At 42.0% G+C, this 21,443-nt stretch overlaps 1 protein-coding gene across 1 annotated transcript; it reads right to left on the reverse strand.

Moving 5' to 3' along the window:
* Positions 1 to 2,695: 2,695 nt before the first annotated feature.
* Positions 2,696 to 19,365, reverse strand: tfap2d (transcription factor AP-2 delta (activating enhancer binding protein 2 delta)). The gene is made up of 8 exons (XM_032543424.1): positions 19,111 to 19,365; positions 17,891 to 18,409; positions 14,821 to 14,881; positions 9,289 to 9,454; positions 6,822 to 6,940; positions 6,553 to 6,694; positions 5,508 to 5,621; positions 2,696 to 4,267 (listed from the first exon to the last, which is right to left on the reverse strand). The coding sequence occupies exons 1-8, from the start codon at positions 19,147 to 19,149 to the stop codon at positions 4,057 to 4,059; spliced, it is 1,371 nt and encodes a 456-aa protein (XP_032399315.1). The 5' UTR covers positions 19,150 to 19,365; the 3' UTR covers positions 2,696 to 4,056.
* Positions 19,366 to 21,443: the final 2,078 nt, after the last annotated feature.

The following is a 21,443-nucleotide window of genomic DNA, read 5'->3' on the forward strand; positions in this document are numbered from 1 at the left end:
CCCCGCATTGTAATACAATTGCCGCATTGCAATGCAATCAATAGCCTTGTGTGAATAATTCATCAGCCACCCCATCACATTATGCATTGCTGATGTCAAGCTTATGATTCATTCTTGTCCGTTTGTCAATTTACAGAATCTCAGGAACAGGCAATGCATTGATTTCATTTTCCAGCTCATTTTGACTAAGCTGCTTATTATTCAGATGCGGGGTCAGCCGGGATGTCTTTTGCAGGGATTACATGTTTATAATGCAACTAATAACAAAGTGTGATTAAGTCACTTCTCTGAGAGGTATGTTTGCATATGTCTAGCTCTCCGTGTGGGTGTATACAGTATGTGTGTTCATGCTTATTTGTTGCTGCTCATATCCTCCAGTGAGATGCAGAAACCATCAAAGAGCCAATTTAAAAAGCTGCTTTGCTTCCTACACATCACTCTGTTGCATATTCGCTCACTTCAGATACATGAGTTTGATTATACATCAGGCGGAGTCTTCTATATTAGCCACGGATATGATTGAAGTTCCTCTCAGCAGCCGAGACTAAAACGGCATTAAAACGTGTCATATAATAAACCTTAGCAAAATAATCTGCCTATGTGTGTATACTATGTGTATGTATCATTATGACGTGTAAAATTGCTCGTGAACTCAACATTTGGGTACCCTTCATGTACCCAAGATGTTGAGTTTGTCATGTTGGACTTCCTGTCTGTTAACATTTCAATCAACATCCTGGTGATAAGAAACGGGATAATTGTGACTTTTCCGCTGAAGTCAGGGGCAAAAGGTGTTATATATTAAAATGATAACTTGCACTTAAATCTCGAAACCCATGTTTTTTTTTTAAATGAGTTTTCTTTTGATTTTAAGAGATGATTTTGGATTAAGATGTTTTTAAAGTGCTCATATTATGCTCCTTTTCAGGTTCATAAATGTATTTAGAGGTTATATAAGAGTAGGTTTACATGGTTTCATTTTCAAAAACACCCTATTTTTGTTGTACTGCACATTGCTGCAGCTCCTCTTTTCACCCTGTGTGTTGAGCTCTCTGTTTTAGCTACAGAGTGAGTCATCACACTTCTATTCCATCTTTGTTGGGAGTCACACATGCGCAGTAGCGAGGTAAGCACTGCTAGCCAGTCAGAAGCAGAGCATGAGGGCGTGCTATGCTAGCAGCTAGGCGAGCATTAATACGTGTGTTACAAAGTGACGCACGTTCATCTCGGAAGTAACTGCACTACAGTAGAGCTGTTAGGAGCAGTTTGTGAACAGTGTTTTCAGTTGGAGATGGTAAGTCCCTTGGGGGGGGGACTTTGGGCTTTCTTTACTTTGTAAACCTATAACATGCACAAAGAAAGATATACTGTATAACACAATAAAGGAAAGGGACTAGGCCAAAAAGCATAATATCAGCACTTTAATAAAGCAACAAAAAGCCCAATGTACTAAAGAAACTCCTAGTAGAAAAGTAACTAAACAAAACAGGGCTATCACTATCATTGGACTAAGTATTTTAATCTATAAAATGTCAGAACATTTTCCAAGTGACATCTTCACATTGCTTGTTATTTTTTCGAGCAACAGTCCAAAACTCCAAAATATTCAATTTGCAGTGATGTAAACAAATGAAAAGCAGTTTTTGGCTTGAACAATGACTGGGCCAATGATCAAAATTGTTGATTTTGTTGACTAATCAAATAACGGAATAGTTACAACACTTAAGCAAACGGTTGGCAGTTATTTAAAGGTATGGTTGCATTGCACATACTGCTTTTTAATCATTTTTTGGTTTTAACTGTTGCAGATTTGCCTTGATGTATTTTTTTTTTTTACTATTTTGGTTAGAAACTATCATTGTGTATTGGGAGAATGCAGGTGTCAGTCTTAAAAAAAAAACAAATAACTCCATTATAAATGGTTGTACATGTCAGTGTTGCTCTTGTGCAATTATGCATTACCACCTGTTATTTATCCTCTGTCATAATGCATTCTTTTTGACATGTTGCAATGCATTATCAATGGATCTCCTTTGTCCCAGCATCGTAAAACATTGACTGCATGTGTGTATATTCGCCATCTGTCAAAAACCAGACCAAACAATAACAGCACGACTGTGAACGCACTGGCATTCTGCACCCGTGTTACTTCCTCCCTTTATATCCTTGTCTTCACCACTATTACTTTTCCACCTGAGGCTCCACTTGCATTAATTCAAAATGACAAACCGGAGCAGGCATCACTGTGAATGTATCCTGTCTGATTATGCATTTTTTGGTGTTACGCAGTGAATGTGACCTTCTTTTAAATGACTGGAATATTAAAGAGTAAACAGAACGTACACGGCCCGGATGGAGACGCCAGCAGGCAGCTGCTCCTCTCTTTGTTTCATCATCAGATTTTGTTGTTGTAATATAAATAAGCAGAAAACCTGACAGAAGTCGCTCAAACTGAAAGAAAACACACTTGCTCGCACACACAAAGGAGTCTTTTGAACTTTTCTGCAGGTGTAGCCTTTTTCACAACATTAGAGAGGAACTCTGACTTTTTCTAATTTAACACTGTGAACTCGTATGGATAATTCACTCGCTGCCTTTGATCTGTGCCTTTTTTCAGTCTTTGCTTGCTCTTTTGCCACCTTCTGTATGTTTCTACACGGTGCATGTGTGCATCACATCATAACACCAGAGTAAATAGTAGAACACGTAGCAACTGTCTTTATTGAACACCAGCATTTCAGAAGGTAGGGATTTAACATATACATAGTTGAAAGCCTACAAGAAAAGTAATTTAAATATTTATATATATCTTTACAAATGTTCATGAGCGAGTCAGAGAGCTTGTGTCGGCTAAACTTGCGATCTGGGGAGTGTACAAAGATAGACATGCACAGGGAAGAGTAACGACGGCAACCGCAAAGTCACCTTTTACAAAATGGCTGAGTTGGACCCTTCTCTCTCTTTCTCTCTCTCTTTATCTCTCATACACACTAAGACACATTCACTCACACATTCACAGACACACCACAGTGTAGCCTAACCCAGGCAGTGGTGTCTTTCTCCCATGTTGCCCACATGGTAAACACACTGGTTGCTATGGCACTGATTGTTCGGTGTAAAAGTAAGTCTGCTTTCGGGGGGGTTTAAGTGCTCTCACAGGTACAGGGGTGTGTGTGTGTGTGTGTGTGTGTGTGTGTGTGTGTGTGTGTGTGTGTGTGTGTGTGTGTGTAAGAGTTTGGGTTAGGGTTAGGGTCATTGTAGTTCAATTCAAACTGTTAAAGTTTGGAAAAGGAAATTATTTCAATTAGATTGCCTGAGAATTTAGACAAAACTGGAAATATAATAAAGAGATTTCTCTCAATCATTTAAAACAAAACAGGTTAAATTAACCTTCAGAGGACTAAAATGTTTTTTGTATCGTTGCAGAACATCCACACCTGAATTAGCTGTATTGAGATCAAATTGCTCAAGACCATGTGTGTGTGTGTGTGTGTGTGTGTGTGTGTGTGTGTGTGTGTGTGTGTGTGTGTGTGTGTGTGTGTGTGTGTGTGTGTGTGTGTGTGTGTGTGTGTGGTGTGTGTGTGTGTTGTGTGTGTCTGTCTGTCTGTCTGTCTCTGTATTGGCAGTTACCACCCCTGTCCTGGAAAACTGTGATGTCAGCATGTCCATGTTTTCTTCCGATTTTCAGATTTAATAAACACACAAATAAAAGTCAGTGAAGAGTCACAGCCGTCTCCATGGCGTGGCTTCTCCTTATTACGACACACACACACACACACACACACACACACACCACACACACACACACACACACACACACACACACACACACACACACACACACACCTAAACAGGATGTGTTCACACACATCACAACGTCTTGTTTGGGACAGTTCAGTTTAGTGTTACATTTCAACATAAGATAAATAAATAACAATCAATATGAATTGTCCCAAAGAAAACACAGTGGGAGATAACAAATCCTTTCTGAGTGTGTGTGTGCACACACACTCTTAAATGCAGCGCTCCAAGGCACGGGGACCGGGTGGGTGGGGGCTACTCAGTCTTTTCTGTTTTCCCGTCTTTGCTCTGGGGCTCGACTGTTTTCCGGAGCTGCGTCTTTTCTGAGCTGTTGTTGATCTGTTGGTCGCTGCTCGTTTTCCCGCTCGAGTTTTTGTCCAGGTAGTTGAGCATCTCACTCAGGACCGTCTGGAAGGTGCTGAGAGCTGCACAGACCGCCGGCGTGCCGAACCCGTGAGTGATCAGACTGTCGGGGGGGGAACAAATGACAAACTTTTGTTTCATTTAGGTGCAAAGAGAAAGAAGAAATCAGTGCTAGGACAGTTTGGGTTTGTAAGGAAGACGGATTTCCTCCAAATTCCTTTTTTTCTCCTCAGAAACTTTCCTCCTTCTTATCCTATCCTAAATATTGATTAACAGAAAAATAACTGACAACCATTTTGATAATGGATATTTCATTAAGTCATTTTTCAAGCAACAATTACTCAATATTCTGTTGTTCTACCTTCTCAGTTATGGGGATTTGGTGCTTTTCTTTGTCTAATGTAATTTTAAACTGAATATTTTTAGGTTCAGGACTGTTGATCAGACAAAACGAGGCATTTGAAGACTTTCCCTTGGGCTTTTAGATAATGTGATGGGCGTTTTTCCCTATCTTCTGACATTTCATAGACTAAATAATCTAGAAAATAATCTGAAATTGCAGCCCTAAAACAGAAATTGTCATGCATGACGGCTTTAAATCACACAGTAGACTCCCATGTGATATTTAATCACAGCGATCAACAGTCACAAACAAACATATTTTATTTGATTTTCCTAAAACGCACCGCACAGTTTACCCTACAATCTAATAATGGCACACATAGGAATCATTACAACGAATTAAAACTAGGAAAAATGTAAAAGCGCCACAAGGCTGCAGGATCCCAATAGCAGATTTATAAGGTAAGATACAAGATAAATGGGCATAAACTAGGTTTTAAGAATCAATTTTCCTATATAAGACTTGTTTTTCCGCCCTGTAAGATCCTCGGGCCGGTTCTTTCAGAGCTAAATGTCACCTCTCAGCTCAGACCTTTAAGCTGCTGTTCAGTCCGTCATAACTGGGTTTCTGCAACAGAGCTCAGTTCTTATCTTTCTGCCGGGCGCTCTACAGTTCATCTCCCTTTGGAGGCTTGATAAAACTGTGTGTATTCTGCTATGGATGACGCCATAGATGTGACATTTCTGCTAACAAGCCGCTCCTCCTCTGTCCTTTGCGCCAATAAAACAAACTGCACAGCTGCATCTTTCGAAAATGGCAAAGCAGTCTGAGCCAAAACAGAGAGCAGCCGGGCTCTGCACGAAGTCTGCCTTCACTCAGTTGTTTAGTGTGACTCTAGGTTGGAAACGTTTTAAGAAACGTCCAGTCCATTATTGTGTAAAGACCGTGTGTGTGTGTGTGTGTGTGTGTGTGTGTGTGTGTGTGTGTGTGTGTGTGTTACCTGAAGTGTGTGAGGTGTCTCTGGATGTCCAGGTCCAGGATGGGGGTCGGTCTGGAGGAGCCCAGAGGAGAGCGGTCTTGGCTCAGTAAGTCCTGGAACTCCTTACAGATTTGCCTAATGGACAGACGGAGGGAGGGAATGAGGGTTACCATCTGTCCCCAACACAACCGTTGCAATTTGTCTCTTTTTTCCCCTACTTTTCTTTCACCCTTCCTCAACATTTTGGATCAACCCACACATGAATTCCTCCGAGGAAATAATTGAAGGAACACTACATGCAGGAGTGAGACGAGTCCTAGTTGGTTTTCAACATTGGTCCAGGCTGTCCTTTTTGGTTTTATTCAGTATTGAAATCATTGGATGGATTATGGAAAAATCTAACTTAGTAGTAACTGGAACAGAGTGTTAACTGGTTCCCTTCAGCACACTCGAGTGTACTGTACATAAATCACAACTGTGAAATTAAAATTCAAATACAGTAGCTGCTCTATGCATGAATAGTGTGTTAGCTGTTAGGAGTGGGAAGTTGTACCCCCCCCCCCCCCCCCCCCCCCCCACTGTGCATGAAGTGTACATTCTCATTAAATGCTCTTTCCTTAAACTTCTGTTTATTTTCTCTGTTGTCTGACTCTCGCATTGCCAATAAAACCACTTGTTTTTCACCTTGGTCCAAGCGCTTTCCCTCAAGATAGATGGTTAATAGCAGGGTGATGAACCTACGACTATAACGTGGCTGTAAATGGTAGAATAAGGTGTTAAGTGAAAGCAAAATCTTAGGAAAAATGTTTTTTTTAAATGATCAATTTTTTCGATCCTGTTGTAACTCCAGAATCTATCGTGATTTTTCACTAAACTTATAGACAAACAGTGACTTCAAACTCTACCTTTTGACCTTTCTTAAAGCTATGAAAACCTTGACGTCTGGAGAGTTTCAGAATAAAACCTACTTTTTCTGGCTGAGAAGTTACAAAAACAATTCAAGCTCCAAACAGTCCCAGTGTGTCTTTGCTAGTGTGTGTGAATGTGTGTTTGTTTGTCTTCTCACTTCGTAGCTAGGACCATTTTCTTGCGTGCGCTGGTTTCTTTCGGCTCGCTGTGCTGCCTCGCCAAATGTTCCCCCACTGCCTTACTGGGGAACTCTGTCTCGCAGGTGTAGCCGAAGTCCCTCGCCAGGTGGAGCGCCTCACCTGAGCACGAAAAAACAGGAAAAAGACTGATATTACAAGTGACAAATGGATCAAATATGAAAACTGGAATACATCTGAAGGTATAGCTAAAGTATTTTGGAGTGCGTTTTGGATTAAAGTCCCCTACCTTCCACCAGGGAGGTGAGCAGTGTGACGTTGGCAGCTTTCCTCCGTCCTGCCGGGAGGTTGAGGCCTAGACGGTCTAATTTCTCACGGAGACACCGGCCTCCATTCTTAGACTTTGCTCTGTGTAAACCGAAAATAATAATAATAATAATTATTTCTTTTTTTACATCACACTGTCATTTGTTAAGAGAGAATATCTGGATCACACATCATCATCATCATCATCATCAATTATTTTGAACCAAAAAAACAAAAAAATCCTCTGGCCTCCTTATCCTACCAATCAATGTGTGTTTAATTAAGTCTTGAAAGTAAGTATAAGGAATATAGGTTTGCTTTGATTTGACAAAAGCATGAAATTAAGCATAATATCAAAGAGTGTAAAATTAAAACATGTCAACTCGTTATACATTACATATGCTTTCATTACACACAGATATGGTTGTGTGTCCCCTTGAGTTTCCTCTGTCATTGTTTGAGCATTTGTCTCTTTCTACACCCGAAGACGTTCTATTTTGGAAAACAGAGGGGCAATGGTCCCTGTCATTACTTCAGCTTTTTATGTCAACCAAATGTCCACTTCCTATCTTATAAAACTCCCAAAAGATCTATTTGGGATATTTGAATGGAAATTACTGAGGGGTTTCTATCATTCTTTAACAAACCGGAGGCACATACACTTCTCAACAAGGATTTTGGTTCTGATACACAATACATGTTAGAATTGAGCTGTGATGTTGGCGTGATTTATTCTACTACAGATGAAGATCAAAACCTCTATTTGCACGCTCTTTTTTTCCTACTTTGTTGATGCCTCATCTTGTAGGTTCAGCCATATTCTCCCCCCCCCCCCCCCTTCCCTTTCTCTTCGCCTCATCAATAATACAGCACTGGCAACTCTTGCTTTCCTCTGGTTCCTCTGATCCTGGCATGCTTTGGCCTGGTCTTGCCTCCCTCTGGCTCCCTGGGCATGGCGGCGCGTGCAGCCCCGGCCCTCGTTCGCCTACAATAGTCTTTGTGGGCGCTACTGTATATCCTCTGTTTCATCTGAGGGCTACAAAGACTCAGGCAGCGCTCTCCAATGTTCACCAGCCAGATTTATGCTTTTAAAAAACAGGATTTCACTCTTAAAATCCCTCTCTGTCTGTCTGTCTGTCTGTCTGTCTGTCTGTCTGTCTGTCTCTCTCTCTCTCTCTCTCTCTCTCTCTCTCTCTCTCTCTCTCTCTCTCTCTCTCTCTCTCTCTCTCTCTCTCTCTCTTCTCTCTTCAATATTATTTTGTTACAGGGTGTACAGAGGGTGGTCAAAATAATAGACATTTTGATAATCCAATCAAATCCAAAGGAACAGTCCTGCAGTAAATCCACATTTGTCCAATGACTTTGTCTACAAGTTGTTGATTTATACGGCTAGATGTTGTTGGATTGTCCTTCCACCCTTTCACTACTACACTTGTATTCTTGTATAACCCTGCTGCTGTAAGATGGACTCTATTTTAAGTTTTCTGTCCTACATGGCCAGTGATCGGTGGATTTATTAGGCGACACTTTAGGTTTAAATAGTTACCATGAAATGTTTCCTCAAAGCACAAACGTCCTTGTTCAAAGGTCTGAGGAGCAGTTAACCACAGTCCTTATAAAATACTACCAACACAAAGAAAGCGGAAGGGGTAGGACATCCGGCCGAAATGAGGGACATCTGGTGGAATCTGAACAATCCCCTAAATGAATCTTCGTCGATACAGACTAGCAACTAAATGTTGTTGTCTGCAAGATGCAATGGTTCTACATAGATTCATAATGAGATGAAGTGTGACATTTACCATGTCAGCTGTACTAAAAGAACTAAAGGACCAAGTAGGACTGGGAAATATGGAGATAATCAAATTTCACGATATTTTTGACCAAATACCTCGATATTGATACCGCAACAATATTGTGGTGTTGACTATTGGTGCTTTACAAAATATTTACACAATAAGATTTTTGATGAATAATTATCAGTAATGTGGATATAATGACTAAGTGGGTAAAGGCCAATAATAGAACAGTTACAACAATCTGGTAAGTTTAGAAAATGACATCACTTTACTGTAATGCAGCCTTTAAAACCAGGAAAAGACACCACTTATGCAATATTAAGATATTACGATATTACGATATCCAAAATCTAAGACGATGTCTAGTATATCACAATATCAATAGATTGCCCTGCTCTAGGACTAAGTCAACAAATCAGTACACTCTTTAATCATCGGATTTACCTTTAGATCCATGAAAGAAGCTGCGATGAACCCTTGTTCTGCATTGGTATACGGCCGGTGTGTGTGTGTGTGTGTGTGTGTGTGTGTGTGTGTGTGTGTGTGTGTGTGGTGTGTGTGTGTGTGTGTGTGTGTGTGTGTGTGTGTGTGTGTGTGTGTGTGTGTGTGTGTGTGTGTGTGTGTGTGTGTGTGTGTGTGTGTGTTACTGACCTGCGCAGTATGCCGCCCAGTAGGGAGGCGTTGAGGCACTCTGGTGGGGACAGTCTTCTTTTCACCTCGGCGATGGTCACTTTGTACTTGGAGGTGGAGCTGAGCAGCGACAGGCGGCCCGGTACCGAGCAGAACAGATCTGTAGGATTCACCACACATGTCCCCCCTGCACGCACACACACACACACACACAACACGACTTGTTACAACAAGGCTCAGCATGGACAAACAGCAGTACCCAAGGACAGTTAAAGGAATAGTTGGCCAAGAACAATAAATTGTTGTTGTGTGCTCACCCTTAGTTTGAAACAAGGTTGTCTCATTGTATTTTATTAAACTTGATATTTTTTATTTGAACTCCCTTTAATTTGTCACACACAGTCCACATTTCTGTTTACGCAAATTACAGATGCTGCCTATTTTGATCTTCGGCGATGTCCTATGAAAACCGTGTATCTCCAAAAGTGTCACCTTTTCATGAAATATGAAAAACAGCCCTGGTTTCATTTCCCCCAATGGTTTATTCATCTCCAGAAGTCCACAAGTGTTTCATGGCACCGTGAAGAAAATGTGCAAAGTAACTGCCTGTATGTCTTTTGAACACACAAAGAAGTGAAGGCATTACTGGCAAAAGTGTTTCCCTAATGATGCTGTGTCAAACACGAAGCTGAAATAATGCAACGCAACAATGGAACCATTAAAAACAAAGAACTGTGGAGCTATCCAGCAGATTTCAAACCAACTGCTACTTTAGGTAAACACTTTTGTTTATGAATTAGTGGCAAACTGAACTTTGTACTTTTTGTACTTCTGTGTACTAATGCAATGTCTAATGATAGGTCAAGACATCGTTAACAGGAAGGCCGACCCACCTATTGGCACGTTTTTCTGTACATTGATAAATGTTTGTTTTAACACAGATTATAAATCAAAAACCTTTGTGCTATTTTGGGAATGCCCCTATGTAGACAAAAGCTTGATGCCTCTGGGAAATTGTGCAGGCAGTTTGGTTTATTATTGGGTTTTTATTTTAAGTATTTAGTTGCTTAATGCCAACAACACTTGCATTTTTCAAGAATATTATTTAAAATTATATTAAAATAACAACAACTTGCAAACTACTAAGATCCAGCTCTTTTGGATGTTCAATTCCATTGGTTTGCATTTAAACACACACACACACACACACACACCACACACACACACACACACACACACACACACACACACACACACACACACACACACACACACACACACACACACACACACACACACACACACCACACACACACACACACACACACACACACACAAACTAACTAACTGACTGACTGCGACTGCCTCCGCTTGTTTAAACAATATATGACCATGATCTGAGGATTTATGGTTAAACATGTATTTTCACATTTGAATAAATGCTGATCAGGGAAGTGTCAACCAAACGAGGAGGCTCCTTTTAACTCCTGTCAAAAACAATGATGATAATGATGGATTTAACTTTATCCAAGAGCTGGACAAGAGGCAGATGCATGTTGTCTGAAAACCCAGTGCAAAGCCAAAGGCACTGCAAATTGTTCTGGGGCTTCCTTTAGTTTGAGGGATGTCTCATTTTGTAATGCATTCTGCAAGTAATGAGAGGATGCTGCATTCTTTTACAAGGGCTGCAAGAGACTTTTTCTTTATTTTTCAGTGTCGGTGCATTCAGGTCTGTACTGAATGTATCCAATAAAAATCAATTTAGACCTTGAAAAGCCTTGACTTATAGAAAATACATGCAAATTTTTGTCCGAAAGAAAACGTATTCATAAAGGTTTAAATGTATCCTCAACCCTGAGAAGGATGGCTTTAGATGTGTCCCTGGTTCTTATTTGTAATATGTACACGTATCAGGACATACAAGTTATTAAAAAAAACACAAAATATCATATCTGAGCAAACGGGAAGTCTCTTTGCTTGGTGCAATAATGTAATATCAGTGCAGCCAGCGTGTAGTATGTACTATATAGAGTGAATAAAAATAACCTGAACAAGAAAACTGCTCCACCACTTAAGCTTTTCCACTTTCATTATAACATGAAAGTTATTTATCAAATGTGGTATTTTTATATTTACTACCTTTATTTTGTCACATGCAGTATGCTAATCCAAATTTCTGTTTACACTGTCTCAAGTACATGCCTCCGAACCTTCACACAAATTAAGGATGCAGCCTATTTTGATCTTTACACATCAAAATCATGCATCTCCAAAATGCCACCGTCTCATGAGCTAAGAAAAACAGCTGTTTCCAGCATTGTGACAATACATTTTTTCAGATAATCCAATGGATTTTGAAATGGCGTACGTCGTTTAAGCCCTTAAACAAAACATAATCCTTTAGTTTATTGAACAATTTAGCAAAAAAAAAATGAAGATGCATGTTTTTTTCCCCAAGAAGCCTGCCTGGTTCACAGCCTTTATCATCCTTGTACCTTCTTCACAGTAGAGCTGTAAACAATATGTTCAAATATGATTATGATAACAATTTAAACCAGAAAAGGTTGTGATAGTAAATGCAAACTCAGTCCATAAAAACACATAGGCTCAAGTACATTCAATCACCACTGGTGATATCACTGTGTTTTGCTCAGCACTTCATCAGACTCCTCTTCACTAGTTAAATATTACTTTTTTTTTTTACTATGCACATATATTTATATTTCTGTTCCAGCTCAATATTTGTCTGTAAGTAAGAAAAGTCTGCTGTAATCTACAACAAACCCTCCCTTTAATCACCTCAAGTTGATTTAATTGTGTACTTGAGGCTCCTGAGTGTGTGAATAAATGATTGTGGTTGTGATAGGGAATGCTCTTTCACATTATTAATTGCATCTGAATCAGTGTTGCTGGATCCTCCTGGAATATATCGACTGCTCTGAGTAGGCCTATTATTATTAAACTTTCACTTGAACTACCGTCCCAAGCAGCTGAAGCGCAAGGTTGCTGTCTTACTGTAGGCTATATACTGTAGGCTATATTCTATTATTCATCTGCCTCATTATCAAATCTAACAGCAGGGTGTGTCGCTTTGTTGTTAGGCCGTGCTGGATATAATGGAATGAAGAAAAGGATGCCGTTTAGGCTGAGTCGAACCACGCTGCAGGCAGGCTGCACACGCCAATCTTTTTGGGACAATGGAGACAATTTGGCCACCGACTAAGCCTTATATGTGAGCGACTGTAACCCATGTTTTAGTTTTAAGAATCTATTATTCACAATCAGCAGAAATGTGCTAGTTTCGTATCGTTTCTCTGGCTGCAGGATGGCACTGAGACCTGCAGCTTCAAAAACATGTCAGCCAGGTTCAGCACCATGGACAGCAGCGTCTACCTTTCATTTCAGCACCTGGACAGCGACTCGAGTCCACAGCACAACTGTGACATCATCCTGGTGTGGTGACAAAAGCCTGTTTTATCCAGCGGGCAGCACTTTGTACCCGGCAGTGTGGCACTTGTATTTCACTCAGGCTGTCAAAAGTGGACGATTGTAGGTCGAGGGAATCGATTGATACTATTGGTTTAGCTTGAACTCGTCTGAGTGCGTGCGCGTGGTGTGCGCGTGTGAAGTCCGGCTAGTCTGTGTATGTGTGACACCAACCCGGCAGAGCTGTCTGTCAGACTCACGCGCTCTGACAGAGGCGCGCGTCTCTGAAAGCCGCGGGTTCACATCATATTAATTCCCCTAAAAATGTTTTGATTCAAAGTAGTTTGTATTTTATGTTGCCAAGGGCAATCGAAAAGAGCTATTGCCGGTAGTGCAGTCAGTGGTGCGCGCGGGCCCAGAGGCGATAGCGGTATTTAAGCAACGGAGAGTAGCCTCGGGCTGCGGCGCGAGCGGCGGGCGGGATCACACACCGAATCAAACGCCTTTTACGAGTTTGCCACGAAAATTAAAGAAAAAGAGACACGGGCCAAATGTCATTCTCCTCATATTTTAACAACAATGTTTATGGCTCCAAAGTAAGCCAGCCAATGTCTTGACAGAAAAGAGAGGCGCGTGCACGGGCTCTGGTGGCGGGAGCGCGCGCCTGACAGATCAGCTTGATCTGTGAGGCTGCCGTTAGAGCTGAACGGGGAAAGGGATAGCAGGGTGATTAAAAACACACACGACTCCTCCTAAGTAGGATTCGCGTTTCTTGAGTGATTTTCTTTTGAAAAAGGTTATGTGAATATTCATGCCGCCAAAGCCGCAGTCAGAAAGAACAACATTAATATGATCTCGGCTGAATCCGGGGCCCCGCTCGGCATTAGCATATCAAAGCGTCCGCCCGAGGCGAGAGAAGCTATCGATACGGGAGCGCGAGGTAAAGCAAAGATTATTGGTTGTGATGGTTGCAGCGGCTGAGCTCAGGGCCAAATACGGCGCACCATTAACCGAAAGTGATAGCGAAGGGATTCCCGCGTCAATCCGAGAGAAAAGCCCCAACACCTAGGCAGAGCTGATGAAAAATTAAACCCAAGACACAGCCTTCCTCCCTGTGTGGAAGACTGTAGCCTAGTCCAGACTAAAAACCAAACACACAGGCGTTGATGAACCTAAAGGTTGTTCAAACCCAGACTCCACATCCAGAGTCAACCTGAGCCGCCTCTAAAGGCTACATGGATTCATTCTACTGTCATAAAAAAAACAACCAGCACCGCAGAAACATCCTAACCCCACAGATAAATACACCAGAGAAAAATAATAATAATAATAGAATTAAATAGAATTTGCCCAGAAGCCAATGAAAATGATAGATTGCCCCCTTTTAGTTTCATGTAATTCTCTAGGCTTAATGAACGACAGTGTCGATAGTAACTGAACTGGATTTATTTATTTACAATAGCCAGTATAGACCTATAATTTAATTTGTAAACGTTTAATTTCTTAAATTAAGCCTCCCGTTTAAAGTCTGCAACATTCTGGTTTATAGACTTACTAAAAAGGTTGTAGCATAAATAAGGGGCTATTCCTTGAGTATCCTTGTTCTCCTATTTAATGACTACAGGTGAGAGATAAGCATGCATATTACATTGCATAAATTGTTTATTTAATCTAAATAAAATTCTAAAATAGCCTACAGGTTTGACTTCAAACAGGAAGTGCCTGCTGTACTATTTGGTGTATGCTATAATATGTCAAACATCAGAGGGTGAGCCTCGTGAAGTCAAATCGGTGCCATATTAATGACTTTGTTGACATTTTAATTTCCTGGGGAAAGACGAGCTCAAAGACTATGTTTAAAGTGACTGGGAAAATCCCCCCGTAGGTGTTGAGTGACAGTCCATTTCATACTGGGAATGGGAAGCACCGTGTCTGCGCGTGTGTCTGCGCGTGTACAGTGTGTTAGTGTTTAAATAGGCGAGGAAACGGGGCCGTTCCTGCTGTAACATGTTGACAGCAGACAAGAGACGAGTGTTCCGCCTGTTTGTCTGTCTGCTCGCTGTCGTGTCGAGCTGTGAGTGTTCACGGCCTCCGGTACAACAATAGAGAGAATAAACGGGGCCTTACCTCTCCGGATGACGCCCCCTTGGCCGTTCAGCACGAGCCCACACTGCGCTTCCACGGAGCCCTGTGGAGAGACGCACTCATTAGGACGAACAGGCAGGAGAAATCCCTTCACCTATATATATATATATATATATATATATATATATATATATATATATTATATTGCTGGAGCATGGTTCACTGTCAGGCTACAGGAACACCTGAAATTGATGACTTTCGTTTTTCTTGGGAGCTGTTATGCTTTTATGGACAGACAGATAGATAGATAGATAGATAGATAGATAGATAGATCATCTTTCAAAGGAAAGTGTTCTCTGAAAAAATCGTATCTATAGAGAAATGAAACTAAGGACATATAATTAATGCAATATCATAATAAAGCTGTACATTTCAACATACATTTAATTATAATAGCAGCCCTGTTGATGATAGAGATCCCCGTACATAGGGTTCCTAAATGTTCCTTGATGCGTATTTATATCTGTTTTGTAAATCCCACAGATCAGTGGTTCTTCATTTGGCTCGCATCCAGTTTAAACACTGACCTGTTGTAACGGGTTTTAATACAGTATGCTATAAATGATTTGCCCTCTTAAATATAGCAGGTGACGAAAAACTTAGTTTTTGTTTTTTACAAAAAAAATAATTGTGCAACAGAATACTTTAAAAAATTATTTTCTATATATCTTATGACTTCTCAAAGGTATCTTGCGACTCCTTTGGGTGGTCTCGACCCACATGTTGGGAACCACTGCATTTAGATCATAGGTCACCGTAAAGTTTCCACATGTCACCTTGTAGCTTCCAACCCTGTTGCGCGCCCTTTGCACTCCAGCCTAGTGCTCGAGCCCTTTTTGTTAGAAAGTGTAGCCTACGTCACTTTGCAGACTTTGAGTAAAATTGAGGGCACCGTAAAATAAAGGATGCAGCTCACGGCTCACCCAGAAACGAGCTTAATTTGAAAGGCTCCGGGCTATAAGCGAGGGCTGCACAACTCGTCCCCACTGAGAAGAAGAGCACAAGTGCCCAGAGTTAGTTGCAGCCACCAACCTGTTGGGAATCACTCGGTAGCAGACACACAACACGCAGAAACCCTGTAGCGCCGCCATTTTGGTCAAGTTCAGACTCGCGTGCTATCAACAATGTCATCAAGAAAGGAGAACACGCGCGTTTATTCAGAAAACACTTAATCCCCCGTGCGAGCCTCGAGGCCTGGCCCACGCAGAAGCCTGATTAAAATAAAGTGGGAGAAAAGGAGCTGGTTGTAGTTCTTTCTTAACCAGCTCCTGCTCTGTTTCTTTTCTTCTTCTTCCGAAGCTAAAGTGATTATAAAATCAATATACAAAACGCAGAGGTCTTGCATGAATTAGCTTAGTGACGGGAGAAAGGTGTGGCAGCTGCTTTTGTTCAGCATGAAAATCTCTTTAACGCGCTCAAAGATGCGACCGGGCTGCACGAGACCATAGGCGCATCTGTTCCGTTCATACATCCGCCTCGCGCGAGCTCAGGTTCACGAGCCGTTTCTTTCTTTTTCTCAATAAAGGGTCAAACCTGTGCTCTCTTTAAGTGCCAGCGGCTTAAGAGAAATATAGAATTTGAAAATGAATTAAAGGCAACGTACTTGCGCTATTCAGGTTAGACTACTTGACAACAAATGTACGTAGAATAAATTCGATATTATCACGGAATTCAAATGATTAAATTCCACGTGGGCTATAAATCGTCTGAAAGTAATCTATGATTTTTTTTTTTTAAATAAAATAAAAATTATAATCATGCAGGAACAATTATAATTCTCTAAATTTGCTGTAATATTTAGTGACCATTCACAGTAGGCAATTGTTTTCATTTAAAACACATCATCGTCAGGCTACGCCGCCACACCCTTTAAATAAAGTCAAATAAATTAATTTAAAGAAAACGGAATTATTGTTAAAAAAAATAAGCCTATAATAAATATTGTTACCGATTATTTATCGTCTTTAAAATGAAGCTGTTATCATAATTGATGATATTTAAACATAGCGTAGTAAAAGTGTCGATAAAAGCGACTCGATCGAGCTGGACTGGAGTGGAGTTGGTAAATAGTTAACGTGACTGAAATGATGTGTCGCTGTGTTAAATCGTGTTTAACTAAGAGAGACTGCCGCTGCATAAGTAACAAAGTTGATTGACGTTAAGTCGGTAATTGGATAAACTACGGTGCTTTATGGTGCTCAAGCTGGGCATTGTGCCCTGAACCCCGATCCGTTAATCCGCCCTTTACCGGAGAATAGAGCAACCAGCGGCTTTTCTTTGCCTCAACAGACAGCCGGACACACACACACACACACACACACACACACACACACACACACACACACACACACACACACACACACACACACACACACACACACACACTCAAACAAGCCGTGCGAATCCGTTTTCATCTCGCCCATTTCTTTACACCGAAAAGAATTATGTAAAATATGGGTCTCGTATGTTTCTGGAAAAATAAAGGGCGGATTTCACAATAGGATTGTATAGACTGCCAGTCAATTAACCTTTAGAAACGGGCCTTCCTTTCAGAGGCGCTGCGCCTGGTGGACTTGACATTTAGGCTACTTAGCCTGTTGTACAGTCACGTTTGGTTTGGCAACAAAATTATCTCAATATGAAATCCAATATTATATAGGCCTACTCCAAAGTAGGACAGAGTCACCGGCAGGGGCATAACCTACAGGCCAAATGTTATCCAGCCTGGTCAGTGTCAGAGACAACAGACAGATGAAGCAGACAGGCAGGCAGACAGACATCTGGCGCCGTCTTTCTGTTCAATATTTTGGAATTGCTGTGTTGCTGGTACAATAGGGGGGGAGGAGGGGGGGGTTCAATAGTAGGCCAGTAGGGCACGGATACCGGGCCTGGTGGCAGCCATAAGGCTCTGTAGTAGCCTACTATTATCGCATTATGGAACAGTGTTAATAAACCAGAAAGGACAAGTCAAGGGAAGGGGGAATGAAGGGGTGACATGAGGTGACAGGAGACTGTGAATTAGCGGGGAAGGAGGGACGGAGGCCTCCGGTACCTGCAGGTCGTCTGATCCTGACGAAGGAAGACCCAGGCCGCCGCCGGGCAGCAGCCTCTGGTCCGGGTGGTGCATACCGACGCCGTAGGCCTGGGAGCCATGTGACGTCATCAGCGACAGGTCATGGCGCCGGTAAGCGTCGAGGCAGCCCAGCTCGCGCCGTTGCTGCTCGTCCAGGCACGAGGACTTGAGGGCCGAGCGCGCATTGTGCAGGTTGATGAAGTCGGCGGGCTCTCCGTGGTGGATCTGCTGGTAGTACTGGCCCGAGTGCAGCGAGTTGAGGCCGTAGGCCTCCGGGGCCACGGCCGGGTGGGAGTGCTGGAACTCGTAGTGGAAGGACTGGTGGTGGAGGGGCGTGTACTGGTGGTTGGCCGAGAAATAGGGCGAAGCGAACTCCGTCCCTGCCGGCGCCGGGTAGGTGAGCGGGGAGGAGGAGGAGTAGGCGACCGAGGAGTTGGCCACGGACTCCAGGCACCCGAGCTGCATGAGCCGGTAGCTGTTTGATCCGTCGTGGCGTATCTACAAGATAATAAAGAGACGGGGAGATATATGAGCCGTGTCATTTAGCATCAGCCGGTGTCTCCTCTCGCTGCCTCCCAAACACACTCAAAAACACAACTCACACACTCAAAGCAATTTTTTTTTTTTTTTTTTTTTCTTCTTCCACTTTAAACCACCTGAAGGAGATGTCATTTCCACACGCCCGGGAGGGGAACGAACGCACGGCAACAGGAGCCATCGGTATTTTTCCCCCTCCCTTTGGCACGCCTGTCACTCTCCTTGCTACGTTTTAAAAGCCGTGCTGTTATATATTATTATTATTATTATTATTCCCGAGCTGTTGGCAAATGTACTGTCCCAGCTCTCTCGCTCATTGTGGATGGGAGGTAAGCAGAGTGAGACACAGCGCCGTGTTCCGCCCTAACATGTTCTAATCACACTGTTACCGGCTCCCACACGAGCCTCATTTGCTTCCGCACACTAATAAAAAGCCCGGTTCTTACCGGCTGCTGCAGTGAGATTTACGACTCATTTCTCCTTCCATGCATTTTTTTTTAATCCATGCAATACAGCAGGCTATATTCCAGTTAGATGCTCCTTGAGAGCAGATCTGTGCTGTCTCGAAATGCCTCCATAGCTCACTTTAAACTAATTAATTTAACTACCAGTCTTTTCTAATTTGATAAATTAGAGAATGTTAAGTAGTAACAGTCGCCTACCTCTGCGTCGTGGACAAGTCCGGGGAAGGTCGCTGACATTGTGCTTTCTCCAAAGTAACCCGGGGTTTTTTTTTTTTTCTCCCTCCGCTCTCTGGCCCGATCGAACAATAATAAAAAAAAATGCGTTAAAATCCTCCAAAAGCGAGAGAAATGGAAAAGTCCCCCCTCGCGCGCTCTCGGTAACGGCAGAAAGCTGGCGGAACGCGAGCGTCTCCCCTCTGCACGGACGGGGCTGGCTCACGGATTTTGTACTTGCAGGGTATTTCTCGGCTGATGTCGTAGGTCCCTTGGTAATATAGAAGTTTTGAAAATTAAGCATCAGCACTGAGGAATGGGAGGACAATAGACGGAGCGGAGCATCCCAGGAGACAAGGAATAAATATTGTATCTTCGCCTTAATAAGGAACCAAGCGCTTCTTTCAACATTTTCTACGCTTTTTGTGGACATTTTCCTTTTTGAGCCGTTTGTGTTTTTCACATGGTCTTCTGCTCGGCTTTGTCGTGTTATTATTGTTTTTGTTTTGTTTTGTTTTTAATTCCCATCGTCTAAATCGTTTTTTACAACAAAAAAAAAGAGTGCGGATTTTCAACGGAAATGTAAGTTTTCTTTGAAATATTATAAAGCCAATTTGGACGATTATCAGCGGAATGAGAGGGGATTTTCGTGGGTTTCTAGAACCAGCTCGGGATCAGTTTGCTTGGCTTCGATGAGGAATTTCATTTGGAAACGGGATGTTTTCTGCATGCCTCAGATTTAGTTTCATTACTGCTGGTTTTAGGCATTTTTAATACAATGGTTCATACGGATTTCATAATGACACATTCCCATATGTAGCCACATTTGAATAGAAGTCCATTCGATGCAACCACAATGGAATTAATATTACATAAAAAACCATTTTTCCTTTCGTGAGTTAATGAATTAAAATATAGCTTTGATTACAACTCTTCAGTTAGTTAATAGTAATTATTTTGACTTAAATTGTTTTTAGGTGCAAATGGGCTAAATTAATTCTGCAATGTTGTTCATTTTTTCTTTTCTTTTTACTCATGCATGGAAAACAGCTTTTGATTATTTATTTTTTTACTTTTCATGGGGGGAGGGGAAGGGGGGGTTACTATGAGTGTCGCCTTTGTGAAGAACCGACAGAAGCACGAGACCTTTTCTCTTTTCAAATCCTAATAGTGTGTGTATGTATGTATGTGTGTGTATGTGGGGACAGAGGCGCGTGCGTGGGTGAATGGAAGAATGGACGATGGTGAGTTTTGCTTGTGTTATTAATTTTATCATTTATTATTAGCCTAAAATTAGGTGACATATTGATATTTGGACTGGAAGATCCGAACTAGGAATATTTGTTTCGGTCAGTCGGTCAACCTCGTGACTCATCTCTCTCTCTCTCTCTCTCTCTCTCACTCTCTCTCTCTCTCTCTCTCTCTGTTATTCTGTCTTTCTCCCCGTGCTGTAACTCACCTGAGCACGCGCCCTCGGGGTGGTCCTGCCCAGCTGAACGGAGCCGTTGTGTTGTTGAGGAAGATGATTTTTTTTTTTTATATTAAAGTCTTAGGAGAAATTAAATAATAGCCTAGAATCAGGTGAAACACCTTCCACCCAGCCAGGTTAAATTCTTTTGTTGACGTTTTATAAGATAACAACAAGGCAGGAAATAGTAACAGGTGTACAGAGCCACACAGGAAGGATCTAGCCTAAATAATCAGACTGAATATACAGCGCGCTGCTGCCTTGCCCTTAGGCCACCCGGGAAGCGACAGAGGTTGACAAAACGTAAAAGCAGAAGCCCAAAGCTCGTGGCCACAGCCTGGAGAGAGGAGCAAAGGGAATGAAGGAGAGGAGAGGGGAGGAGAGGAGAGGAAGCTGAAGGAGGAGTGAGGAGAGTCTGTCACATTTCCTGCCATTCAAAACCAACCAGCCAACAGAGAGAGACAGCCCGAGCCCAGATGAAGCCCAGATGAAGCCCTAATCAGGCTTGTGGTGGATGTTTCCCCCTGCTCAGCTGGAACTGGAACCAAAGCGACTCCCTGATATTATTAAAGTGCAGACTGGGACCGTGCTGACGCCGGGACGCCGAAATTGACTCTGCACTTTAATTAAGCAACTATTTCCCCTCCCATCTGTTACTGCATGCGTCACTCTCTGCCCTAATCGGTTACAATAATAATAATAATAATAATAACGATGACGACAATAATAGACAATAAAAGCAATAATAATGACACACTTGTAAATAGCCCTTTTTTTAATATAGACTATTTGAAAAGGTACATATTTTTTGCCCCTTTAATAATTCTTATAATGGTGCTATTTCTCCAAA

Source organism: Etheostoma spectabile, chromosome 18 (genome assembly GCF_008692095.1).
Source record: "Etheostoma spectabile isolate EspeVRDwgs_2016 chromosome 18, UIUC_Espe_1.0, whole genome shotgun sequence".
In the NCBI taxonomy this organism is placed as follows: Eukaryota; Metazoa; Chordata; class Actinopteri; order Perciformes; family Percidae; genus Etheostoma; species Etheostoma spectabile.

Coding starts and splice junctions, on each gene's coding strand:
- tfap2d (XM_032543424.1), bottom strand. CDS start 19,149: ATGTCAGCGACCTTCCCCGGACTTGTCCACGACGCAGAG. Junction 18,410..19,110: donor GACTTGTCCACGACGCAGAG/GTAGGCGACTGT, acceptor ATTATCTTGTAG/ATACGCCACGACGGATCAAA. Junction 4,268..5,507: donor AGACACCTCACACACTTCAG/GTAACACACACA, acceptor CCCCCCCGACAG/TCTGATCACTCACGGGTTCG.